This window comes from Oryx dammah, unplaced genomic scaffold (genome assembly GCF_014754425.2).
Source record: "Oryx dammah isolate SB20612 unplaced genomic scaffold, SCBI_Odam_1.1 HiC_scaffold_21, whole genome shotgun sequence".
NCBI lineage: Eukaryota > Metazoa > Chordata > Mammalia > Artiodactyla > Bovidae > Oryx > Oryx dammah.
The window spans coordinates 4,322,195-4,343,441 of NW_024070205.1; the positions used below are offsets into that span (position 1 = coordinate 4,322,195).

At 43.4% G+C, this 21,247-nt stretch overlaps 1 protein-coding gene across 1 annotated transcript in view; it reads left to right on the top strand.

The window, feature by feature from the left end:
* DENND1B (DENN domain containing 1B) overlaps positions 1–21,247 on the top strand; it is a 269,985-nt gene that overhangs the window by 137,106 nt on the left and 111,632 nt on the right. The window contains exons 7-10 of the mRNA XM_040263718.1: positions 3,021–3,101; positions 7,499–7,558; positions 8,711–8,764; positions 12,025–12,135. Of these exons, the coding sequence (XP_040119652.1) occupies positions 3,021–3,101; positions 7,499–7,558; positions 8,711–8,764; positions 12,025–12,135 (306 nt within the window). The remainder of the gene's footprint in view (positions 1–3,020; positions 3,102–7,498; positions 7,559–8,710; positions 8,765–12,024; positions 12,136–21,247) is intronic.

A 21,247-nucleotide genomic window follows, 5' to 3' on the forward strand; every position in this document is an offset into this window, starting at 1 on the left:
TGTTGCATCTTGCATCAAAGTTACATCTTAGCACACCAATCTTACTTAAGTTGTACCTATTTCTTAAAAATTAAGTTTTTGATTTTAAAATTAAAATGGAAAATGCAAGTGATCCTTTTGCACCAGTTATCCAAGTTGTAAATGCAAAGGAAAAATTTTTAAAGCAAATTAAAAGTACTACATAAGTGAACACAGAAATCAGAAAGCAAAACAGCCTTACATGTTACTGATATGGGGAGAGCCTTAGTGGTCTAAATAGGCAGTCACACTAGATGTCACAACATTCCTTCAAGCCAAATCCCAATCCAGAACAAGCCCCTACCTCTCTTCAATTCTCTGGAGGTTGAGAGAGCTGAAGAGGCTGCAGAAGGAAAGGTCAAAGCTGGCAGAGGTTGGTTCATGAGGATTAAGGAAGGAGGCTGTCTCCATAACATTAAAGTATAAGGTAAAGCAGCACTTGCTGCAAGTTATCCAGAAGACCTCGCTAAGATAATTCATGAAGGTGGCTGCCCTGAACAACAGGTTTTCAGTGTAGATGAAGATGAAACAGTCTTATATAGGAAGATGCCATGTAGGACTTTCACAGGCAGAGAGAAGAGGTCAGTGCCTGGTTTCAAAGCTTCAGGGGACAGGCTGACTCACTTGTTAGGGGCTAATGCAGCTGGTGACTTGAAGTCGAAGCCAGTGTTCATTTACCCTCTGAAAATCCTGTAATGTCCTAAGAATTATGCACAATCTGTGCTCTACAAATAGACTAACAGCACATCTGTTGACAGCATGGTTTACTGAATATTTTAAACCCAGTGTTGAGACATACAGCTCAGAAAAAAAATTCCTTTCAAAATATTACTGTTCATTGACAATACCCCTAGTCACCCAAGAGCTTTTTTGTTTTAAGTTATTTATTTTAATTGGGGGCTAATTACTTTACAGTATTGTGATGATTTTTGCCACACATTGACATGAATCAGCCATGGGTGTCCATGTGTCCCCAGGTCCCGAGCCCCGCTCCTCACTCCCTCCCCATTCCATCCCTCTGGGTTGTCCCAGTGCACTGGCTTTGAGTTCCCTGGTTCATGCATCGAACTTGGCTTTCACCCAAGAGATTTGATAGACATGGACGACAGTATTGTTTTGTTTTTTTCTTTCATGCCTGCTAACACACCATTCATTCCTCAGCCCATTGATCAAGGAGTAATTTTGACTTTTTATTATTATCATTATTTAAACTTTATTTTATTATATTCATTAGTTATTAAGTCATATTATCATATTATTTAAAAAGTAGCAGGAGATGTAGGCGACACTGAGTTGATCCCTGGGATGGGAACATCCCCTGGAGAAGGAAATAGCACCCCACTCCAGTATTCTTCCTGGGAAATCCCATGGACAGAGGAGCCTGGTAGGCTACTGTCCAGGGGGTCACAGAGTCTGGCACAACTTTGTGACTGAGCACACACACCACATATTTGAAAAGTACATTCAGAAGACTGCAGCTACCATAGGTATTGATGGATCTGGGCAAAGTAAATCGAAAACCCTCTGGAAGAGATTCACCATTTTAGATACCATTAAGAACGTTTTTGATTTATGGGGAAAGGTCAAAATATCTGCACACTGGAGCTTAAGTAAGTTAATTCCAGCCCAGTTGGATGACTTTAAGTTGGCGGAATTCAGGACTTCATTGGTGGAAGTAACTGCAGATGTGGCAGAAATAGCAAGAGAACCAGAAGTGGAGCCTGAAGATGTGTCTGAGTTGCTGCAGTCTCATAATAAAACTTGAGCAGATGAGTTGCTTCTTGTTGATGAGCAAAGAGAATGGCTTTTTGAGGTGGAATCCGGATGCTGTGAAGACTGTTGAAATGACAACAAAGGATTCAAAACGTTGTGTGAGCTTCATTGATAAAGCAGCAGCAGGGTTTGAGAGGATTGGCTCCAGTTTTGAAAGAAGTTCTACTGTGGGTGAATGCCGTCAGCAGTGCTGCAGGCTGCAGAGAAATGGTTCACGAAAGGAAGAGTCAGTTGATGCTGCAAACTTCACATGGTCTTATTTTAGATATTGGCACAGCCACCCCAGCCTTCAGCATCCATCACCCTGATCCATCAGCACCGTCAGCATCAAGGCCAGACCCTCCACCAGGGAAAAGATTATGACTCGCTGGAGACTCAGATGGTGGTTAACATTTTTTAGCAATAAAGTATTTTAACTTAAGGTACGACACTGTTTTTTTTTTTTTTAAGACATGATGGTATTGTACATTTAATAGACTTCAGAGTAGTGTAAACAACTTTTATACGCACTCAGTTCAGTTTAGTACAGTTGCTCAGTCGTGTCGAACTCTTTGCAACCCCATGAATCGCAGCACACCAGGCCTCCCTGTCCATCACCAACTCTTGGAGTTCACTCAGACTCACATCCATCGAGTCAGTGATGCCATCCAGCCATCTCATCCTCTGTCGTCCCCTTCTCCTCCTGCCCCCAATCCCTCCCAGCATCAGAGTCGTTTCCGATGAGTCAACTCTTCGCTTGAGGTGGCCAAAGTATTGGAGTTTCAGCTCCAGCATCATTCCCTCCAAAGAAATCCCAGGGCTGATCTCCTTCAGAATGGACTGGTTGGATTTCCTTGCAGTCCAAGGGACTCTCAAGAGTCTTCTCCAACACCACAGTTCAAATGCATCAATTCTTTGCTGCTCAGCTTTCTTCACAGTCCAACTCTCACATCCGTACATGACCACAGGAAAAACCATAGCCTTGACTAGATGGACCTTAGTTGGCAAAGTAATGTCTCTGCTTTTTAACATGCTATCTAGGAAGCCAAAAATTTGATGAGATCATGTTATTGCTATATTTGCTTGTTTGCAGTGGTCTAGAGCTGTGCCCGCCATTTCTCCAGGGTCTGCCTGTATGTAAAACATGTCTGACATGAGTAGGCGCAGCGAATGATTTTGTCAAGCAGTTTTAATTGTTTTTACTTAATTGCTATTTCATTTATAAAGTGCACTTTTTTGTTTTACTCTAGGAAGATGATTTGAATGAAACTCTGAGATCTCTCTATAACCATCCAGTCCCAAAGGCAAACACCCCTGTCAGCTTGAGCGTGGTGAGTCCTGAGTCCGTATTTGATGCTTTGAGCCACAGTGGTGTGGAAACCCTGCCAAGTCTCCTTCCCCGGGAGACTTTACTGCCGGTGCTGACTTTACCACCTGGCGATATTGAGGCACTCTGATCCGCTTTAACTATCATAAAATGATTTGTTAGAGGTATATTTTGGTAGTCGTTAAATCACAGATTTTTTAAAAAATATGCTAAAAGTAACCAAATCTGTGAGAATATTTTGATAATGAGGAACATTGGTTTTCAGGTAGAATCTATCCATAATAAGGATACCCCCCACCCCCCAAACAATGAGTGTAACCCACCAGGTTCCTCTGTCCATGGTATTCTCCAGGCAAGAATACTGGAGTGGGTTGCCATGCCCTTATCCAGGGGATCTTCTCGACCCAGGGATTGAACCTGGGTCTCCTTCATTGCAGGCAAATTCTTTACCATCTGATCCACCAGGGAAGCCCCATGTGTACAATACCCCTCATAAAATGAAAACAGTACATAGCATTGAGAGTTCACCATATAACCAACTGGACAAAGATTCTGGGTGAAAAACCTCCTTTTTTCCATTCTTCAATACATCTTTTAGTATAATCAGCAAATGCTGGAAATAAAATTGAGCTTGTCGAAGCAGTAAGCATTGCTGGTATAGATTATTTACTACTGGAACTTTTAATAAACTGTGCTGTGTATAACTAAAATCACACTAGTACTTTGGGAGGCTCTGTAAGTGTTGAGAATTAATAACCACGAAATACAGATGTTTTAATTAATTTGGCATACCAAATAGAATGTTAAATTTTACCTATGTTGATTTTGCTTCTTCCAAAGTAATAGTAAAATATCCTAATTAAAAAAGGAAAAATACATAATAAATGATGCAGGAGAAATTGAAGGAAAAAGCAGTCTGAAATGTCTATAATAGTGTTAATAGGTATTTTGGAGATTTTTTGCAAGATCAAGAAATTGTTAGCCATTCTATATTCTTTCTTTGGTAATAACTTTCTTCTTGCTTACATTTCTCCCTGTCACATTGTTTGCTAGCAGTGATCTCGTTCTTCCCGTTTCTCGTGTCAGCACGTCGTCTGGGTGCTCAGCACTTAATAACAGTCAGTGGCCTACAGTTTCTGCTTCTAATCCTTTCTGGAAAAGACTGTCAGGTTAGACGTCCTTCAGCTGTATAAGGGTGCCCCCAGTAGCTCAGTGGTAAAGAACCTGCCCGCCAAGGCGGGAGACCCAGGAGGCCTGGGTTTGATCGTAGGTCAGGAAGATCCCGTGGAGGAGGAAATGGCAACCCACTCCAGTATTCTTGCCTGGAGAATGCCATGGATGGAGCAGCCTGGCGGGCTGTAGTCCCTAATGTCTCAAAAGAGTCCGATGACGGAGCATGCATGCATGCAACTATTAAGCTATAAAGCGCCCTGACAGCAGCCTTTAATAGTTCCCCTGTTCTCTGTAGAATTTGTCCAGACTCCTGGCCTTTCAGGACCACCCACTTGTTAGCCTCCATCCAGCTTTCCACTTTTCCGTCTCACTTTTCTCCCCCTAAATTGATTCTCTACTCTGGTCACAGCGTTGTGTTCATCCATCTTCGTGAGTGGACTCTGCTTTCCTGGTGGCGCACCTTCCCCTCTTACTGAGGCCTCTATGTGGACCACCTGCCTCACTCTGGAGCTAGCTCAGCCCCACCTTTGTGAGCCACCTTCCCCTCTTACTGAGGCCTCTGTGTGGACCACCTGCCTTCACTCTGGAGCTAGCTCAGGACCCAGCTTTGTGAGCCACCTTCCCCTCTTACTGATGCCTCTGTGTGAACCGCCCAGCTTTACTCTGGAGATTGCTCAGGACCCACCTTTGTGAGCGGTTTCCTTGCCCAGCAGCACAGGGTGTCCTCTGCCCCCTGCATCCTCACGTGTTGCTTAGTGTCCTAGTAGAAATGATCAGCAGTCAGGGGCTGGAAAGCAAAGGATATCCTGGATTTTCCACCCTTATCTGGGAGTTGTCTGCAGACATGGTTGTAGGCCGGGGTGATTTAAAGGCCAAGATGCAGAGAGGATGGAGCAGCGGGGCCAGGGCCAGGGGTGTGTGGAGATGAAAGCAGAGGGAGGAGGGGCTGGAGGGCGGGGAGCAGAGGAGGGAGGGGCTGGAGGGCAGAGAGCAGTCAGGGAGGAGGGGCTAGAGGGCGGGGATCAGAGGGAGGAGGGGCTGGAGGATGGGGAGCAGAGGGAGGAGCTCAGACTTGTCCTCATTGAAGCCAGAGGAGTGCGGGTTCAGGGTGAGTTGGAAGGAGGTAGAAACAACAATGAAAAATGCCCAAGAGTAAGAAGAAAGACTCGGTTTTCTGAAAATCGGTGTTCTTCGACAGAGTTGTATTTATAATGTGATTCTAATACTTTGTTAAGTAGTGAATAAATATACTGTAGGTGCTAAGATCATAGAGGCAGTTACTACAGAGAGTCGAGAAATAAAAGTGTATTCTCTAAGTTTGATTATCATATTTGTTCAGGAGTAAATGTCTTACAAAAATACATAACAGAAATATGAGACATTGAAGAACTTCACCTTTATTGATAAGAAGTATAAGTCAAAGACATCTAGACTTCTTAATACCTAAAGACTAGAAAATTTTGGTTTAAAAGAAAAAGCCACTAAACGTGTGATATGAGGCAAACAAGTTAACTTTTTTGAGGTATTTAGATATACCATGAAAGGCTATTTGAATGTTCAGTTCAGTTCAGTTCAGTTGCTCTGTAGTGCCTGACTCTTTGCAACCCCATGAATTGCAGCACGCCAGGCCTCCCTGTCTATCACCAACTCCCGGAGTTCACTCAAACTCACGTCCATCGAGTCGGTGATGCCATCCAGCCATCTCATCCTTTGTTGTCCCCTTCTCCTGCCCCCAATCCCTCCCAGCATTGGAGTCTTTTCCAGTAAGTCAGTTCTTCGCATGAGGTGGCCAGAGTACTGGAGTTTCAGCTCTAGCATCATTCCTTCCAAAGAACACCCAGGACTGATCTCCTTTAGAATGGACTGGTTGGATCTCTTTGCAGTCCAAGGGACTCTCAAGAGTCTTCTCCAACACCATAGTTCAAAAGCATCAATTCTTTGGCGCTCAGCTTTCTTTATAGTCCAACTCACATCCATACATGACTATTGGAAAAACCATAGCTTTGACTAGCAGACCTATGTTGGCAAAGTAATGTCTCTGCTTTTCAATATGTTGTCTAGGTTGCATAACTTTTCTTCCAAGGAGCAAGTGTCTTTTAATTTCATGGCTGAAGTCACCATCTGCAGTGATTTTGAAGCCAAAAAAATAAAGACTGCCACTGTTTCCACTATTTCTTCATCTATTTACCATTAAGTGATGGGACCGGATGGCTTGATCTTAGTTTTCTGAATGTTGAGTTTTAAGCCAACTTTTTCACTCTCCTCTTTCACTTTCATCAAGAGGCTCTTTTGTTCTTCTTCGCTTTCTGCCATAAGGGTGGTGTCATCTGCACATCTGAGGCTATTGATATTTTTCCCGGCAGTCTTGATTCCAGCTTGTGTTTCATCCAGCCCAGCATTTCACATGATGTACTCTGCATATAAGTTAAATAAGCAGGGTGATAATATACAGCCTTGACATACTCCTTCCCGATTTGGAGCCAGTCTGTTGTTCCGTGTCCAGTTCTAACTGTTGCTTCTTGACCTGCATACAGGTTTCTCAGGAGGCAAGTAAGGTGTTCTGGTATTTGCATCTCTTTAAGAATTTTCCACAGTCTGTTGTTATCTACACAGTCAAAGGCTTTGGCATAGTCAATAAAGCAGAAGTAGATGTTTTTCTGGAACTCTCTTGCTTTTTCTCTTGCTTTTTTTGTTGGCAGTTTGATCTCTGGTTCTGTGCTGTTAATGACTGGCAAAACTTGGTTGAAAAAGTTTTGTGATGTCAGGTTAAAATTTATGGCCTTAGGAATTTTTCTAGCTTCACAAATGGAAAAGAAATTTTTTTTTCATATTTTCTATTAGAAAAGTGACAAATCTTGAGAAACTACTGTGATTTTCTTATAATTTCATTTTCATGAATGTTCCATCACATGAGTTTTCAAGACTTGACATTACAGTCCATAAGAATGTCACAGAAATTTTATGAAATGTTAATATCTAATGCAACTGCTTGTTTTGAAAGTATATTTCAGAGTCATTAAATACCCACAGAATACTCTTAGTTGAGAATGAAAGAAAGTCCTTCAAGATTTTTCTAGCATAAACAAGGAAATCAGCATTTAAAACTCTTCATGTATTTTCAGCAGATAATATGGCTACATGGGTTTTTCTCAAATACACAGCAAATCATTGTATAAATTTCTCCCTTGAAAGTAAAATATTCATTTTTTTTCTCTCACGTATTGTAAGAACCAAGAGATATTTTTTGCCAGTGAGCAAGTTCTGAAAGAGCAGCCCTCCTTAGCACGGGTGAGTTCAAAGGACATTGGCTTCTGAAAATCATTGGGAAAAATCACTGCAAAATTAATTGCTTCTATCACTGTCTTTAAGATTCACCCCAGTCCTTTGAGAAGTGGTAAATTTCCTTGTTAATCATTCAGATTATATTTTCTGTTTATACTATCTTTTAAAACATAGCACTGAAATACAGTGCTAGTAAATATCTGTCCCAATAAAAGTAACTGATAGAGACCCGATCCACGCTCACCCTCACATGAGGGGTGTGGTGTCCAGCTGGGCTTGCTACATGGATGTGGTCTCACGTTTTGTCACAGGGTTCCAGGACCTTGTTTTTCTGCCTGTATGTCATATGTTGTGACTGTGCCCACTAGCCTTGCTCTGATGAGTTTGACAGTGCTCAGTATTGCTAGGATGACTTTCCCCCTTCAATCTTTAATCACAGGATAATATTAACTAGGTCCTTATGTGAGCTAGCAAAATGACTTTGGAGATTAATATGAACAGAAAATAAAATGATTTTGGTGATTGAATTGTACTGTGATTCTGTGTGGTAAGATCTGGGAACATTCTGTGAAACGTCAAGGTACAGTGTGCCTTTTGTGTAAATATGTCTGTGAACTAACTGCTGTATTGCTTTGAGTATTATAAAAGCTAATTAACATCTGTTTAGTGGGTATATAAAAGCCATGTTTTGGGGTGAGAAATTACCTTTCAAGAAGTCTTAAGTATTAAAAATTATTTTTTATTGCCGCTTTCTAAATAATACGTGGCTGATGTGTACAGAAGAAATTTGAGATGACTCAGTCTTAATACATTTTGATATATTCTTGGGTAAACAAGCCTTTCCTCAGGCTCCCTAAACAAAATGTGTTAAAATTATCTATCTTTCTATCAGTAATATGCTTTTTTGGTCTTAATACACTTTTTCTAAGATTATTATTTCAATTCTAAAATGAAATGTTTTTAATCAACACTTTTCATATGAGAAGCTTATTGTTAAATCTCCTGTAAAACTGGTATATTATAAGAATCTCTCAATTTCAACAAATCCTTGATTTCTCAATTTAGTTGATACATTTTAAAAATTTTAACCTAAAATTATACATAATGCTACCAAATTTTAATTCTCCTTTTCTTATGTGATTTATTTCCATTGACCAGCATTCCTGCTTCATTGCCCCTGATGTAACTGGACTGCCAACCATCCCCGAGAATGTAAGTTTCTATGTTATCTATTCTACTGATGTGAATTTTATTTATTTTGGTCTCACAGTTGAAGTATTTCTTGGTAGAGAAATAGAATACATTGTAACTGTTTGTGTTTGTGAGAAAAAAATGAAAAAATAAAGAATAATGGTGTCATCTCTTTTTCTTTATGTATCTGCTACTTTATCTCCTTTACATCGATTATAGATAAGACAGATTATATGAGAAAACCTCTTTCTGCCATTTGAGATAGATCAGTAGGATAGTCTGTACTCAGGTTCTGAGCTCCCTGGATCAGGCAGACGAGATGTCTCAGCAGATGTCTCCCGTGTATGGGGGAATGAGCGTGTGCAGTGGGAAATACTTTCACAGAAATAGTCCCTTTGGTGAAATGGCCATAGTGTTTAGGTTACTTGTGTATATAGCTCTGTTCAAATCTCAGGTGTTCTCCACTCAGTATCCTGATTTTTAATTGAAGTAATACATGTTTTGTAAGGCTTGAAGGATACTACCAGAAATTATAAAATTGCCACATTTTGCATTTTATTTACAGTCCTGATTGTATCCTTGCTAGAAATATTTTCAGTGTTTTAGTGGTAATTACAAATTAAAATTCTGCAGAAAAGTTTACCTGGGTAAATGGAATTGACAGGTACACTTTTGGATACTGTGTGCAAAGGAGATGTTTCCTTTTGTAAGTTTTTTTTTTTTCCAGCTTCATTTTGGAAAGATAAAATGAACATCTATAAATAATTCTATCAGAAGTGAAGGAAACATCAACTCAGGAATATGTGTTATTTTTATATGTACTATACTCTGCTGTCCTCCTGAAAATGAACCTACTGAGTGTTTGGTTTCCAAAAGCACATGGGTTGTGAGTGAACAAAGTACAAGAAGACAGCTGCAGAGTTCCTCATATGGAAGCAAGGCTGTCTGTGGGGTTTTTAGTAGAGATGGGTTCAGTTGCCTCCTGTGAGAAGACTGCATTCAGCCTGAGGTAGACCATCAGACTCAGAGATCACCTCCTAGGCCCTCAAGTCCTCTGTGGGTAGGACCTCTGTTTGGGTGTCTGGAGGCTGACTGACTTATCTGTCTGCCTGCCCCTCACCTAGAGGCTAGAAGGGAGGGACCCTGACTTCCATTAACAGCCCCGAGTTGAGGCTTTGTACCTTTCTTAAATTTACTAATAAAAAGCTAGTAGCTTGATTTAGCAATTTCACTTCTTATTTTTATTTTTTAGTTTTTAAAGGCTATGACTTTGAAAGTCTTAAAGAACCATTCTAAGGAAAAAGTGCCTCTGAGAATAGAAACTTTTTTTTGGAACCGAGAAAAAATTTTAACTTTTTATTTTATGATGGTATATAGTCGATTAACAGGGTTATGATTGTTTCAGGTGAACAGCAGAGGGACTCAACCATCCGTATCCACGTATCCGTCTCTCCTAAGCCCCGCTGCATCCAGGCTGCCGCGTAGCACTGAGCACAGTCCCATGTGCTGTGCAGTAGATCCTTGTTTGTTACCCATTTAGAATAGAGCAGAGTGTACACGGCCATCCCAGACTCTCTTCCCCCCATTAAGATGTCTTCTTTCTAAAAAGTCCTACTTAGGGAAGAGAAAAGGAAAAGCAAGGACCTATACTAAGGCAGTCTTTTGCATTGGGAAATAATTCCCCATCTAGAAATGATCTGTCTTTGAGATTACAGGAACAGTGTTACTGTTGAATGTCATAAAACTATTTTGCATTATGAACCGTGGAGATAGAAGGCAAGGGAGGCTTCAAATAGAGAAAACAGGAAATGAGTCTCCACCGAACTTGGCATCCCTTGGTGGTGGTCACAGGTTCTGTTTAGATGCCCTGCTGTGATTACCAGTTTCTCCTGAGAAAGTTTCTGCCTCACAGAAATTGAAGAAACAGTTGGATTTAGTGTTTTCTTGCTCAACTAAAGGTTTTGGTCTTGTGGGTCATAATCCCTCTACTTCTCCAGTGTTAGTTTATTGTCATCTCTTATATGTTGCTTTCTGATGCATTTGAGTACAGAAAATTAAACATAAGAGGATCTAAAGTGAAAGTTTATATAGGCTACCCCAATTTTGTTCTTATGTGGGGAAAATAATTTTAAGTGTCAAGTCAAGGAGTCGAATTAAACTGACACTTTTATTTGGTTATAGTGGTATAAAGCTGGCCCGACACGGAATACAAATGAGACCCTCCTTCATAAAGTCCCAGAGGTCTGCTTTATAAGCCTGTCTCATTGCCGGGAAACCCTATGGGCAGAGGAGCCTGGTGGGCAGCAGTCCATGAAATCACAAAAGAGTTGGACACGACTTTGCGGCTGAGCAACACCACCATTCTGTGGTTGCCTTGTATCAATGCATAGTCTGGAGCAGCAGTCCCCAACCTTTTTGGCACAAAGGAACAGTTCTGTGGAAGCCAGTTTTCCCATAATGATGTGAGGGGGAGGATGGTTTCAGGATAAGTCAAATGCATTACATTTACTGGGTTCTTTATTTCTATTATTATTATGTTGTAATATATGAATGAGATAATTACACAGCTCACCATAATGCAGAATGAGATCACTGGGCATTAGATTCTCATAAGGAGCACCTACGCTGGACCCCTCCCACCGTGGGGTTCAAGCTCCAAGGAGAATCTGATGCCACCACTGGTCTGGCGGGAGGCAGAGCTCAGGCGGTGATGCCAGCGATGGGGAGCGTATGTCAATGCAGGTGAAGCTTCTCCTTGCCTGTCTGCTGCCCACTTCTTGCTACCTGGCCCTGCTCCTAGCAGGCCATGGGCTGGTACAGGTCGATGACTGGGGTCTGGGGACCCCAGTCTATCCTATCAAGCCATGGTATCCCTTGCTGAGTAGTTGGCACACAAGGAGAGACTCAGATGTGCTTTCTGGAGCAGCAGTTCTCAGAGTGCAGGGTACCTGTAAGAAGCACCCGCGGTGCTTGTTGAGAAAAGGAATTGCCAAGGCTCCTCTCCCAGCGGCCCTGGTTGGGGCCCAGGAAACTGGCTTCTTGTACAGGTGTCTGGAGCCAGGGATGGGGAGAGAGAGTGGTGACGCCTGATCACCTTCGGAGGACACTTGCCCGGAGCAGGGCTGTGTTTCAAATCAGAACCGAAGGCTCCATGCTTGGCATGGTGGCGGGACCGGAACTGCATTCAATTCTTAGCAATTTTTACTACCGCCCTCCGAGCGCGGGTAGCCCGCGTTGGCCGCTGGCGGGTCCCGCCCCTCACGCGGCGCTCTTTCGTGCAGAGGAACCTCACGGAGTACTTCGTGGCCGTGGACGTGAGCAACATGCTGCAGCTCTTCGCCAGCATGCTGCACGAGAGGCGCGTCATCGTCACGTCCGGGAAGCTCAGCACCGTGAGTACCACCCCCCCCACCTCCATGCTCTGCGCATGCTCCGCGGGCGCCATCTGCATACCCTCCTGACCCACGGCTTTAGTCTGCCGCCGGAGCACAAAGGTCTGGTTTATGGAAGGCCTTCGCGGGTACATTAAGTTAGGTTAATTATTTCTTCCTATCAGAAGATGAGAGGTTTTTTTTTCTTCTTTTTTTCCTTTTTCACTCCCTGGAGTTCATTTTAGTGCCTTCCACCATATAAAGAATTCTTAAGAGCTATTATGAGATCTTTATTATTCACTTGAGGCTCTTTCCATTGGAGCTACTTGAAAGAAATCAAGGGGCCGGGATAATAGCGGCTACCCTAACCTGGTAATAGGTGGATTCATCTTTGTTGCCAAGTCGTGGTGGGGGAGTGGATGCTATAATAGTTCTGATTTGGAGAAGCTCTTCAGACTGATAATAACTTAAAAATCAAAATAGCATTTTTTTTTTCCAAATCACAGGTTTTATGCCACTCACCGAAATGTTCTTTTGGAAAGTCTTCATTACTGCGGAAAAGGCAGGGAGAATAGAAGGAGTTTTCTTGGGTCCTAGAAAAATATTCAAAAGTATTTTTCTAGATTTCCTAATCTTTTTTCCTATTTTAAGCGTTAAAATTAAAATTTGTGACTTAAAAATGTAGTATAAATGGAATTATAGTTGTGGGTAATGAGATATTTATTAAAAAACATTATTTAATATCCCATGAATTACCTTCCTTAGAAATTTAGCTAACTGATAAAAATAAGATACTATTTTTATGTTTTGTTCCCTGGTAGTACAAATAAACACTTTATAATGTTTTAGTGTCTTAGAGCAGAAGGGGCTTCAGGATACCTATTTAGGTAAATAGGATACCCATTTAGGATATAACAACGAGAAAGGTGAGCATCACTGACTCCATAGACATGAGTCTGCACAAACTCTGGGAGCTGGGGAAGGGCAGGGAAGCCTGGTGTGCTGTAGTCCATGGGGTCTCAGAGCGTTGGTCATGACTTAGACACTGAACAGAATGACAAAGGTGTGTTCAGAGAAGGGTTAAACGGCCACCTCAGGGCCACCTAGACAGCTAGAGATGGGCAATGTGAAACTGGGTCTCCTGATTCTAGTTTTAGGTTATTTTCCTTATTCTAGAGTCAAAAAAAAAGTTTTGAGATTTTGAAATGCGATATTGATATGCTCACTTGTCAAAAAGAGTTGAAAATATATTCAGTACGTACTGAGAAACACCTGACGTGCTTTTGAAGGCGTAAGTGTGGAGAAATGTTATGGTTCTGTTGAGAATAAGTGCCAATCCGTGGTGCAGATAATTATTTGCATTTACTTAATGTGATATTAAGAAATTCAGTCTGAATTATTTGATGCTTTTTATAATATATTTGCTTTTCTGCTGTTTGTAACCTACCATTGAGGTAAAAAAAATTCTTATTTATCCTTTTTGTCTCTTCTTCCTCATCAGTTTTATTTTTGGCCACACCACACAGCTTGTCCTCATCATTCTTTTAAGTCAAGTTTTTTAAAAATTATAAAGAATACTTCTATATGGATATTGTCCTGAAGATTAAGAAGATTGTGTCTTGAACACCTAGGAACCAAGTCAAGGTTAATTAACCTTGTCAAGGTTAATTCATGTAGCACATTTACTATCTGCCTGCTGTGTCAACGGCACCCCCTCCAGCACTCTTACCTGGAAAATCCCATGGACGGAGGAGCCTGGCGGGCTGCAGTCCATGGGGTCGCTAGAGTCAGGCACGACTGAGCAACTTCACTTTCACTTTTCACTTTCATGCATTGGAGAAGGAAATGGCACCCACTCCAGTGTTCTTGCCTGGAGAATCCCAGGGACGGGGGAGCCTGGTGGGCTGCTGTCTATGGGGTCACACAGAGTCGGACACGACTGAAGCGACTTAGCAGCAGTAGCAGCAGCAGCTGTGTATTTGGCACAATCTAGGCACTGAGGCTTCGACAGTAAGCAAAGTGAAGTCCAAACACTCCTGAAGCTTGAATCCACCAGGTGTAGCAGATAGAGACACGAGTGAACTAATAGCTGTTATGTCACTTGGTGCTGAGAACTGGGGGGTAAGGGAGGAAAGCGCGTGTGTGGGGGATGGGAAAGTGAGAGCAGGTTCCAGTGATGTGCCCGGCGGTCCAGAGAGGCTGTCCCATGAGGTGGGACCTCTCCCGTGAGAGGCCCGAAGATGGCATCAGAGTAAGCTGTGTGAGTGAACGCAGTCTGTACAGGATCACGTTAGAAATACACCTGATGGGAGATCCCTCAGAAAACCAAAACCAGAAGAACCTCTGTGCAGTCCAGAAGTGATGCTCCTGGGCTTTTATCTGAAGAAAACAAAAACACTAACTCAAAAAGATTTCTGCACTCCTCTGTTCGTTGTGGCATTATTCACAATACCCAAGGTAAGCAAGCAACTTAAGTGCCAGTTGGAGATGAATGAATAAAGAAGGTGAGGTGTATACACACACACATGCATACAATGGAATATTTCTCAGCCATAGAAAGGAATAAAACCTTGCCATTTATAGTAATATGGGTGGACCTGGAGGGTATTATGCTAAGTGAAATAAGTTAGACTGAGAAAGGCAAATACCCTATGCTCTCACTTATGTGTTGAATCTAGAAAACAGAACATACATAACAAAACAGAAACAGACTCACAGATACAGAGAACAAACAGGTGGCTGTCAGAGGTGAGGGGGGTGGGAGGAGGGTGGGTGAAATAGGTGAAGGGGGGATTGAGGCACCAACTTCCACTTATGAAATGAGTAAGTCACAGGAATGTGATGTACAGCAGAGGGAATATACTCAGTGACGTAACAACTTTGGTGACAGATGGTAACTAGACTTACTAGTGTGGATCATTTTGTAACATATATTAGCTCAGTATCATGTCTGACTCTTCACGACCCCCTGGACTGTAGACTGCTCGGCTCTGTTTGTGGGATTCTCCAGGCAAGATTACTGGGTGGGTTGCCATCTCCTCCTCCAGGAGACCTTCCTCACCAGGAACCAAACCTGCATCTCTTGCGTCTCCTACATTGGCAGGTGGATTCTTTACCACTGAGCCATCTGGGAAGCCCTTTGTAATGTATAAGAATCCCTAATCACTATATTGTACACCTGAAACTAATATAGTATAATATTTTAAGTCAGTTATACTGCAATCAAAAAAAGAAATCTGCATACATGTAAATATTTTGTAAAAAGATTTCTTTTGGTAAGTAATACTGGTGTTTCTTTCTGCTATAATTTATAAACACCTCTTAATGTCTAGGTAACTCCTCTTCCACTCAGCTTTTGACTTTCAACCTGGGAGTAGTACTAGTTGTAATCTCATACAGTTGCTTTAAAGATTATGGATATGTGTACATGCACACACATGTATACACATATGTATGTACACGCACGTATGTACGTATAAAGTGCTTAGAGCTTTGTCTGCATAAGATTAAATGATCATTAGCTATAAATTTATAATAGACTGGATCTTCAGTATAGAGCAAAAATTAACATGCCTACCCTTTTACTTTGTTTGAATTAAAAAAATAAATGATTGTAATAAAGGCTCGGTATTAAAGAATGCTCAAACTACTGCACAATTGCACTCATCTCACACGCTAGTAAAGTAATGCTCAAAATTCTCTAAGCCAGGCTTCAGCAATATGTGAACTGTGAACTTCCAGATGTTCAAGTTGGTTTTAGAAAAGGCAGAAGAACCAGAGATCAAATTGCCAACATCTGCTGGATCATGGAAAAAGCAAGAGAGTTCCAGAGAAACATCTATTTCTGCTTTATTGACTGTGCCAAAGCCTTTGACTGTGTGGATCACAATAAACTGTGGAAAATTCTGAAAGAGATGGGAATAGCAGACCACCTGACCTGCCTCTTAAGAAACCTATATGCAGGTCAGGAAGCAACAGTTAGAACTGGACATGGAACAACAGACTGGTTCCAAATAGGAAAAGGAGTACGTCAAGGCTGTATATCGTCACCCTGCTTATTTAACTTCTATGCAGAGTACATCATGAGAAACGCTGGACTGGAAGAAGCACAAGCTGGAATCAAGATTGCCGGGAGAAATATCAATAACCTCAGATATGCAGATGACACCACCCTTATGGCAGAAAGTGAAGAGGAACTAAAAAGCCTCTTGATGAAAGTGAAAGAGGAGAGTGAAAAAGTTGGCTTAAAGCTCAACATTCAGAAAACAAAGATCATGGCATCTGGTCCCATCACTTCATGGGAAATAGATGAGGAAACAGTGTCAGACTTTATATTTTGGGGGCTCCAAAATCACTCCAGATGGTGATTGCAGCCATGAAATTGAAAGACACTTACTCCTTGGAAGGAAAGTTATAACCAACCTAGATAGCATATTCAAAAGCAGAGACATTACTTTGCTAACAAAGGTCCGTCTAGTCAAGGCTATGTTTTTTCCAGTGGTCATGTATGGATGTGAGAGTTGGACTTTGAAGAGGGCTGAGCGCCAAAGAATTGATGGTTTTGAACTGTGGTGTTGGAGAAGACTCTTGAGAGTCCCTTGGACTGCAAGGAGATCCAACCAGTCCATTCTAAAGGAGATCAGTGCTGGGTGTTCATTGGAAAGACTGATGCTAAAGCTGAAACTCCAGTACTTTGGCCACCTCATGCGAAGACTTGACTCATTGGAAAAGACCCTGATGCTGGGAGGGATTGGGGGCAGGAGGAGAAGGGGTGCTGGATGGCATCACTGACTCGATGGACGTGAGTTTGAGTGAACTCTGGGAGTTGGTGATGGACGGGAGACCTGGCGTGCTGCAATTCATGGGGTCGCAAAGAGTCGGACACGACTGAGTGACTGAACTGAACTGAATTTTATTAGAGTTGTGTTTGTCAACTCTATAGCTTGCTGGGGTTTCACTGGTGATCTACTGGCAGATAATGAGCTATTTGAGGACCCTTTCCTTTAGGTATTGTTTGTAGTTAAAATTATACTTTGTAAATTATCTTTTTGGTGATAAACTTTAAATAAACAGTTTAGTCTTAAGATATGTTAGCAAAAGTATCAAGAATATTGTTACATTTTAATAGTTTTTCACAAGTCTTTGCTCCTTTATATTAAGATGTATTTTGTTAGGACACACTGCTGTATTTTTCTGTGTTTTTGAGTTGAATGAATTGGGACGTGATCCGTTGTGTGTTCATCCTTCTGACTTGCACGTTATCCCGTACACTTGGAAGAGTTTCTGGCAACCCTGAACAAGAACATTGATTTTGTACATGCCATGGGCAGACCCTGGAGGTTCAAGCCCCAAGCCAACAGCAGACGAGCGGAGCGCCTCGGCCCTGAGTCTCCTGTATTCAAAGCAAAGGAATAAATCATGACATTACAAGGGTGTATCCGCTGCCTTATTGCTGTTTTGTGAACGGGGGTAGGGAGAGATTGCTGTTTAAAGCCATGTCATCGGCTCTCAAGTCGGCCAGGCATGAAGCCTTGTCATGCGCTCTGTAACTGTGCCTCCCCAGACTTCCCCTAACGAGTCAGCTGGGGCCGTGCATTCTGTCTGCGGCACCGGGCTGCCCGGCATCTGACAGCAGTCCTCTCGTCATCCTGTCAGTGATGTGTTAACTAGAGTGTGTCCTCATGGCCTGCGGAAGCAGCTACAAGAGCAGCGGCCTGCATGTCGGCTCCCACTCTGACCAGCGTTTAGTGGGTGGGAAGCACCCTCGCGGCGCCTGTGAGCGCATCAGTCACAGAGCCCTGAGTGCGCGCTCGTGTCCTGGCGGGGTCGCCAGGAGCACGTGGCATGCCCTGAGTGCCCCAATTGCGCTGAGTCACTGTCCTCTCCTCCTTTGTACCCAGGCAGTTCAGTATATGCTCCCCGCAACCCCCTCCCCCCCACTCCCATTAATACCATCCAGGGCCTCTGCAGAGGGATGTCCTGTGATCCCCAGGAAATCGGCGGGCGAAGTGTAGACATCATCACAGGTCGGGTTGGATGGACGGGGAGTCTGGAGGGGGTCCAACCCTTCCATCTGGGTTTTCTGTCGTCTGCACTCGTCCCTGAGTGCCACCACCTGTATCCGCATTTCATCTGAAGCCCGCCGTACAGAAAGCGTTTCTGGAGACCAAGAACGGAACAGTCATCTGAGAACAAAGATTACCCAGTCTCCTCCCCACCCCAGACTATTGATCGAAGTGTTTTCCCCCCTTAGTGATTTTAAAGCTACGGCAGAGTGGTGCAGTTAACAGGTGTTACCCTGACCTCTCAGGGAAAGGTAGTCTGGAAACAGCTTTTAGGCTTTTATTTCTTCCCGAAGCCCACAGCAACCAGTCACGTTGGCTGACGCTGCAGACAGTGACTCTGCTTCTCATGTGTTATTTGACTTGATCCTCTTCTTTGGAGCACTGTGTTTCCCTGCACTGCCAAGTGGGTGTGGCCAGAGTGCGCAAGCAGGACTGTTGAGGCACTTGTGTGACACTTTGTGAAAGTAAACTTCTAAGATGGGAAAATTGCTTGTGTTTGCATCTTCCAAGTCTTGAGGTGATGCCAGCTGTTGTTCACAGAAACGAGGACATAAAGGGTCAGAACTGTGGTGGGGTGTGTGTGCAGTAATTTAATCTTTTAATTGTGACTATCAGAAAAGTTTATAAAATAACCTTTGCACTAATTATGTAATGTAATATGAAGTGTTCACCTGCCACGGAAATTGTCAGGATAGAAACGTGTCTTATTGCCCCTTTGACACTTGTCTCTTTGAATAATAATAATTATAAATAGTAATGATGACAGTGATGATGTTAAAGGTTTCTTCATAAATTCTGAAGTTTACAAGTTGTAGGGCAATTTCCATACAGTCTTTAGAAAAAGACTTGTGTTCAGCTGTCTTCAACTAGAAGATTTTAATTGTTTTTTTTTTTTTTTTTTAAACCTATGCTCAAATTGTACCTCTTTGGTGGGAAGGTTATCCATCATCTTGTACCCTTTCAGCTTTATGAGGTCTCTGTCGCTGTACTGAGTCTTGTTCAGTCTGTACAGGAACTCGGTTTGGTACCTTTGGGCCTTCATGTAGTTCTAAGTAGGACACACTGCTTTCTTCTGTTGGAAAGTGGTATTTTCTTCACTCATTGGACGTTTATGGTGCCAAGGGAGGTTCCTGCCTCTTGTTGTGTAGAAACAAACTGATTTATTCTTGTCATTGAGATTAGTCACTCCAGCCAGTAGCTTAGCCCCAGTTAGCCTGCTGGTTCAGTGGCATTAAGGGGCCGGAGGGCCAGGTAGCATCTCATTGTCCGGTTCAGGTGGACGTCTCCTGTCGGGAGGTACAGTCTCCATACCAGAAGAGCTCTGCTCAGCTGGGGCAGGAAGGAGAACTTGCCCAAGTAGGGTGTTAGGTGTGGTAATGTGGGGGCCACCCCACCTTACCCCTGACCTGTGATCTCGTGTCTTCTGGCTTTGGGAGAAGCAACACCATGAAATGTTTTCTGATTCAGAGTGTGTCCTGCATCATGTAAAACAGAGCTGCCCCCTACCTCCCCTCAAGGGTGCTGTTCCCCCACGGCGGACATATCTGGGTCTTGGGCATGCCGACCCCCTTCCAGTTAGGCCGGTGGCCTCTCGGCTCGAAGTGTGGGTGAGAAGAGTCGAGCCCACGGCCCTGAGCCTGCCACACCAGTTTGCAGTTAGATAGAGAACCCTGAGGATTTGCATGCTGTACGCAGTGCCATGCCCTCAGGGGTGTGCTTCTTGGAGTCCGGCGGTGCCATGCTGGCAGAGATGGCAGGTCCTCACCCAAACCTTCGTCCAGTGACCCTGAGCCCGATCAGGCCTCCTACTCGACGGAAGAGGTGCAGCGTCCTTAACTGATGACACTGTGTGGTCCAGCTGTTTGCCAGGGAGACACCTCCCTAGAAGCCTCCTGCCGCCGAACCTCCTGAAGCAGGTCCAGTGGCCCACCCGGAGCCGCCAGAGGTGTCACCCTGTGGGAGCCGGCCTCCCAGGGCCCAGCATGCATCCATCCTCTTGTTGTGCATCTCAGGGGCCTCTGCCCCGCCCTCTGCCCCTGCCCAGGACAGCAGAGGTGCCCCAAGGGCCCAGGGCACAGGCGGGGAGTGGAGAGGGGATCTGGGGCAGGGGGCAGGTGAGAAGGCACGGCTTCCCCAGACCTGTCATCTCCCTGCCATTTACTGCTGGATAAAAGTGTCATGGGAAGAGGAGAGCAAGTTAACCATCTGGGAAGAAAACCAGAAACTTGGTTTTGAAGGAGACGTTTGGCTTTGGTTGAGTTTTCCAAAGAAGAGTGTAGCAGTATTTATTCATTTAGTATTGATAAAATATTATTATTTGCCAGGTACTGGGAATTTCAAGGTTATTTATGATTCTAAGTCGTAAATAATAAATTATATCATGTCAATCAAGGCCTAGGCAGCGTGACTAGGACTCTGATGTGGGAAAGGTAGGGGAGAGAGTGGTAGGTTAAAAGCTGACCCCAGTATCACGCCTGGTTCTTGGAAGGAAGTGGTGTTTTGTCTTGGAAATACTTACTTGCCATGTGTGTGTCTGTGAGAGAGAGAGAGGTCGTGCTACAAAATCTGGCTGGACAGACAGGCAGTGGCCAGATTGTGAAGAATCTCGTTTGCTAAATTAAGGGGTTTGGATTTTATCCAGCAGACTGTGGGGAGGCAAATAGGGGACATGCTGTGACCAGTTTTGTTTTGGGGATGGGAACTCTGGTGGCGTTACATTAATAAAAGAAAACCGAAGTAGGGAAACTCTGACTGACAGGCGTCCAGTGAAAAGGCAGTCACAGTGATTCGACCAGAGTTGGCCAGGTCCTGAATGAACAGCGATCACGAAAGGCAGATGAGGTTGGGGTTTAGAAACGTGGCTAATAAGGGGACGTCTGTCGTGCGTGGAGCCTGCTTGAAAGCAGATAAAGAAGAGGGGCAAGTTTAGACTGACACATAAAGGGCAGATACTCACCAGGTATTTCCTTAGTGTCTGACACAGCCGGGCAGAGCCTGCTGTCATTTGCTATGAGTAAGTTGTAACTCTATGGAGTGTGTGTACAGACACACACACACACACACACACA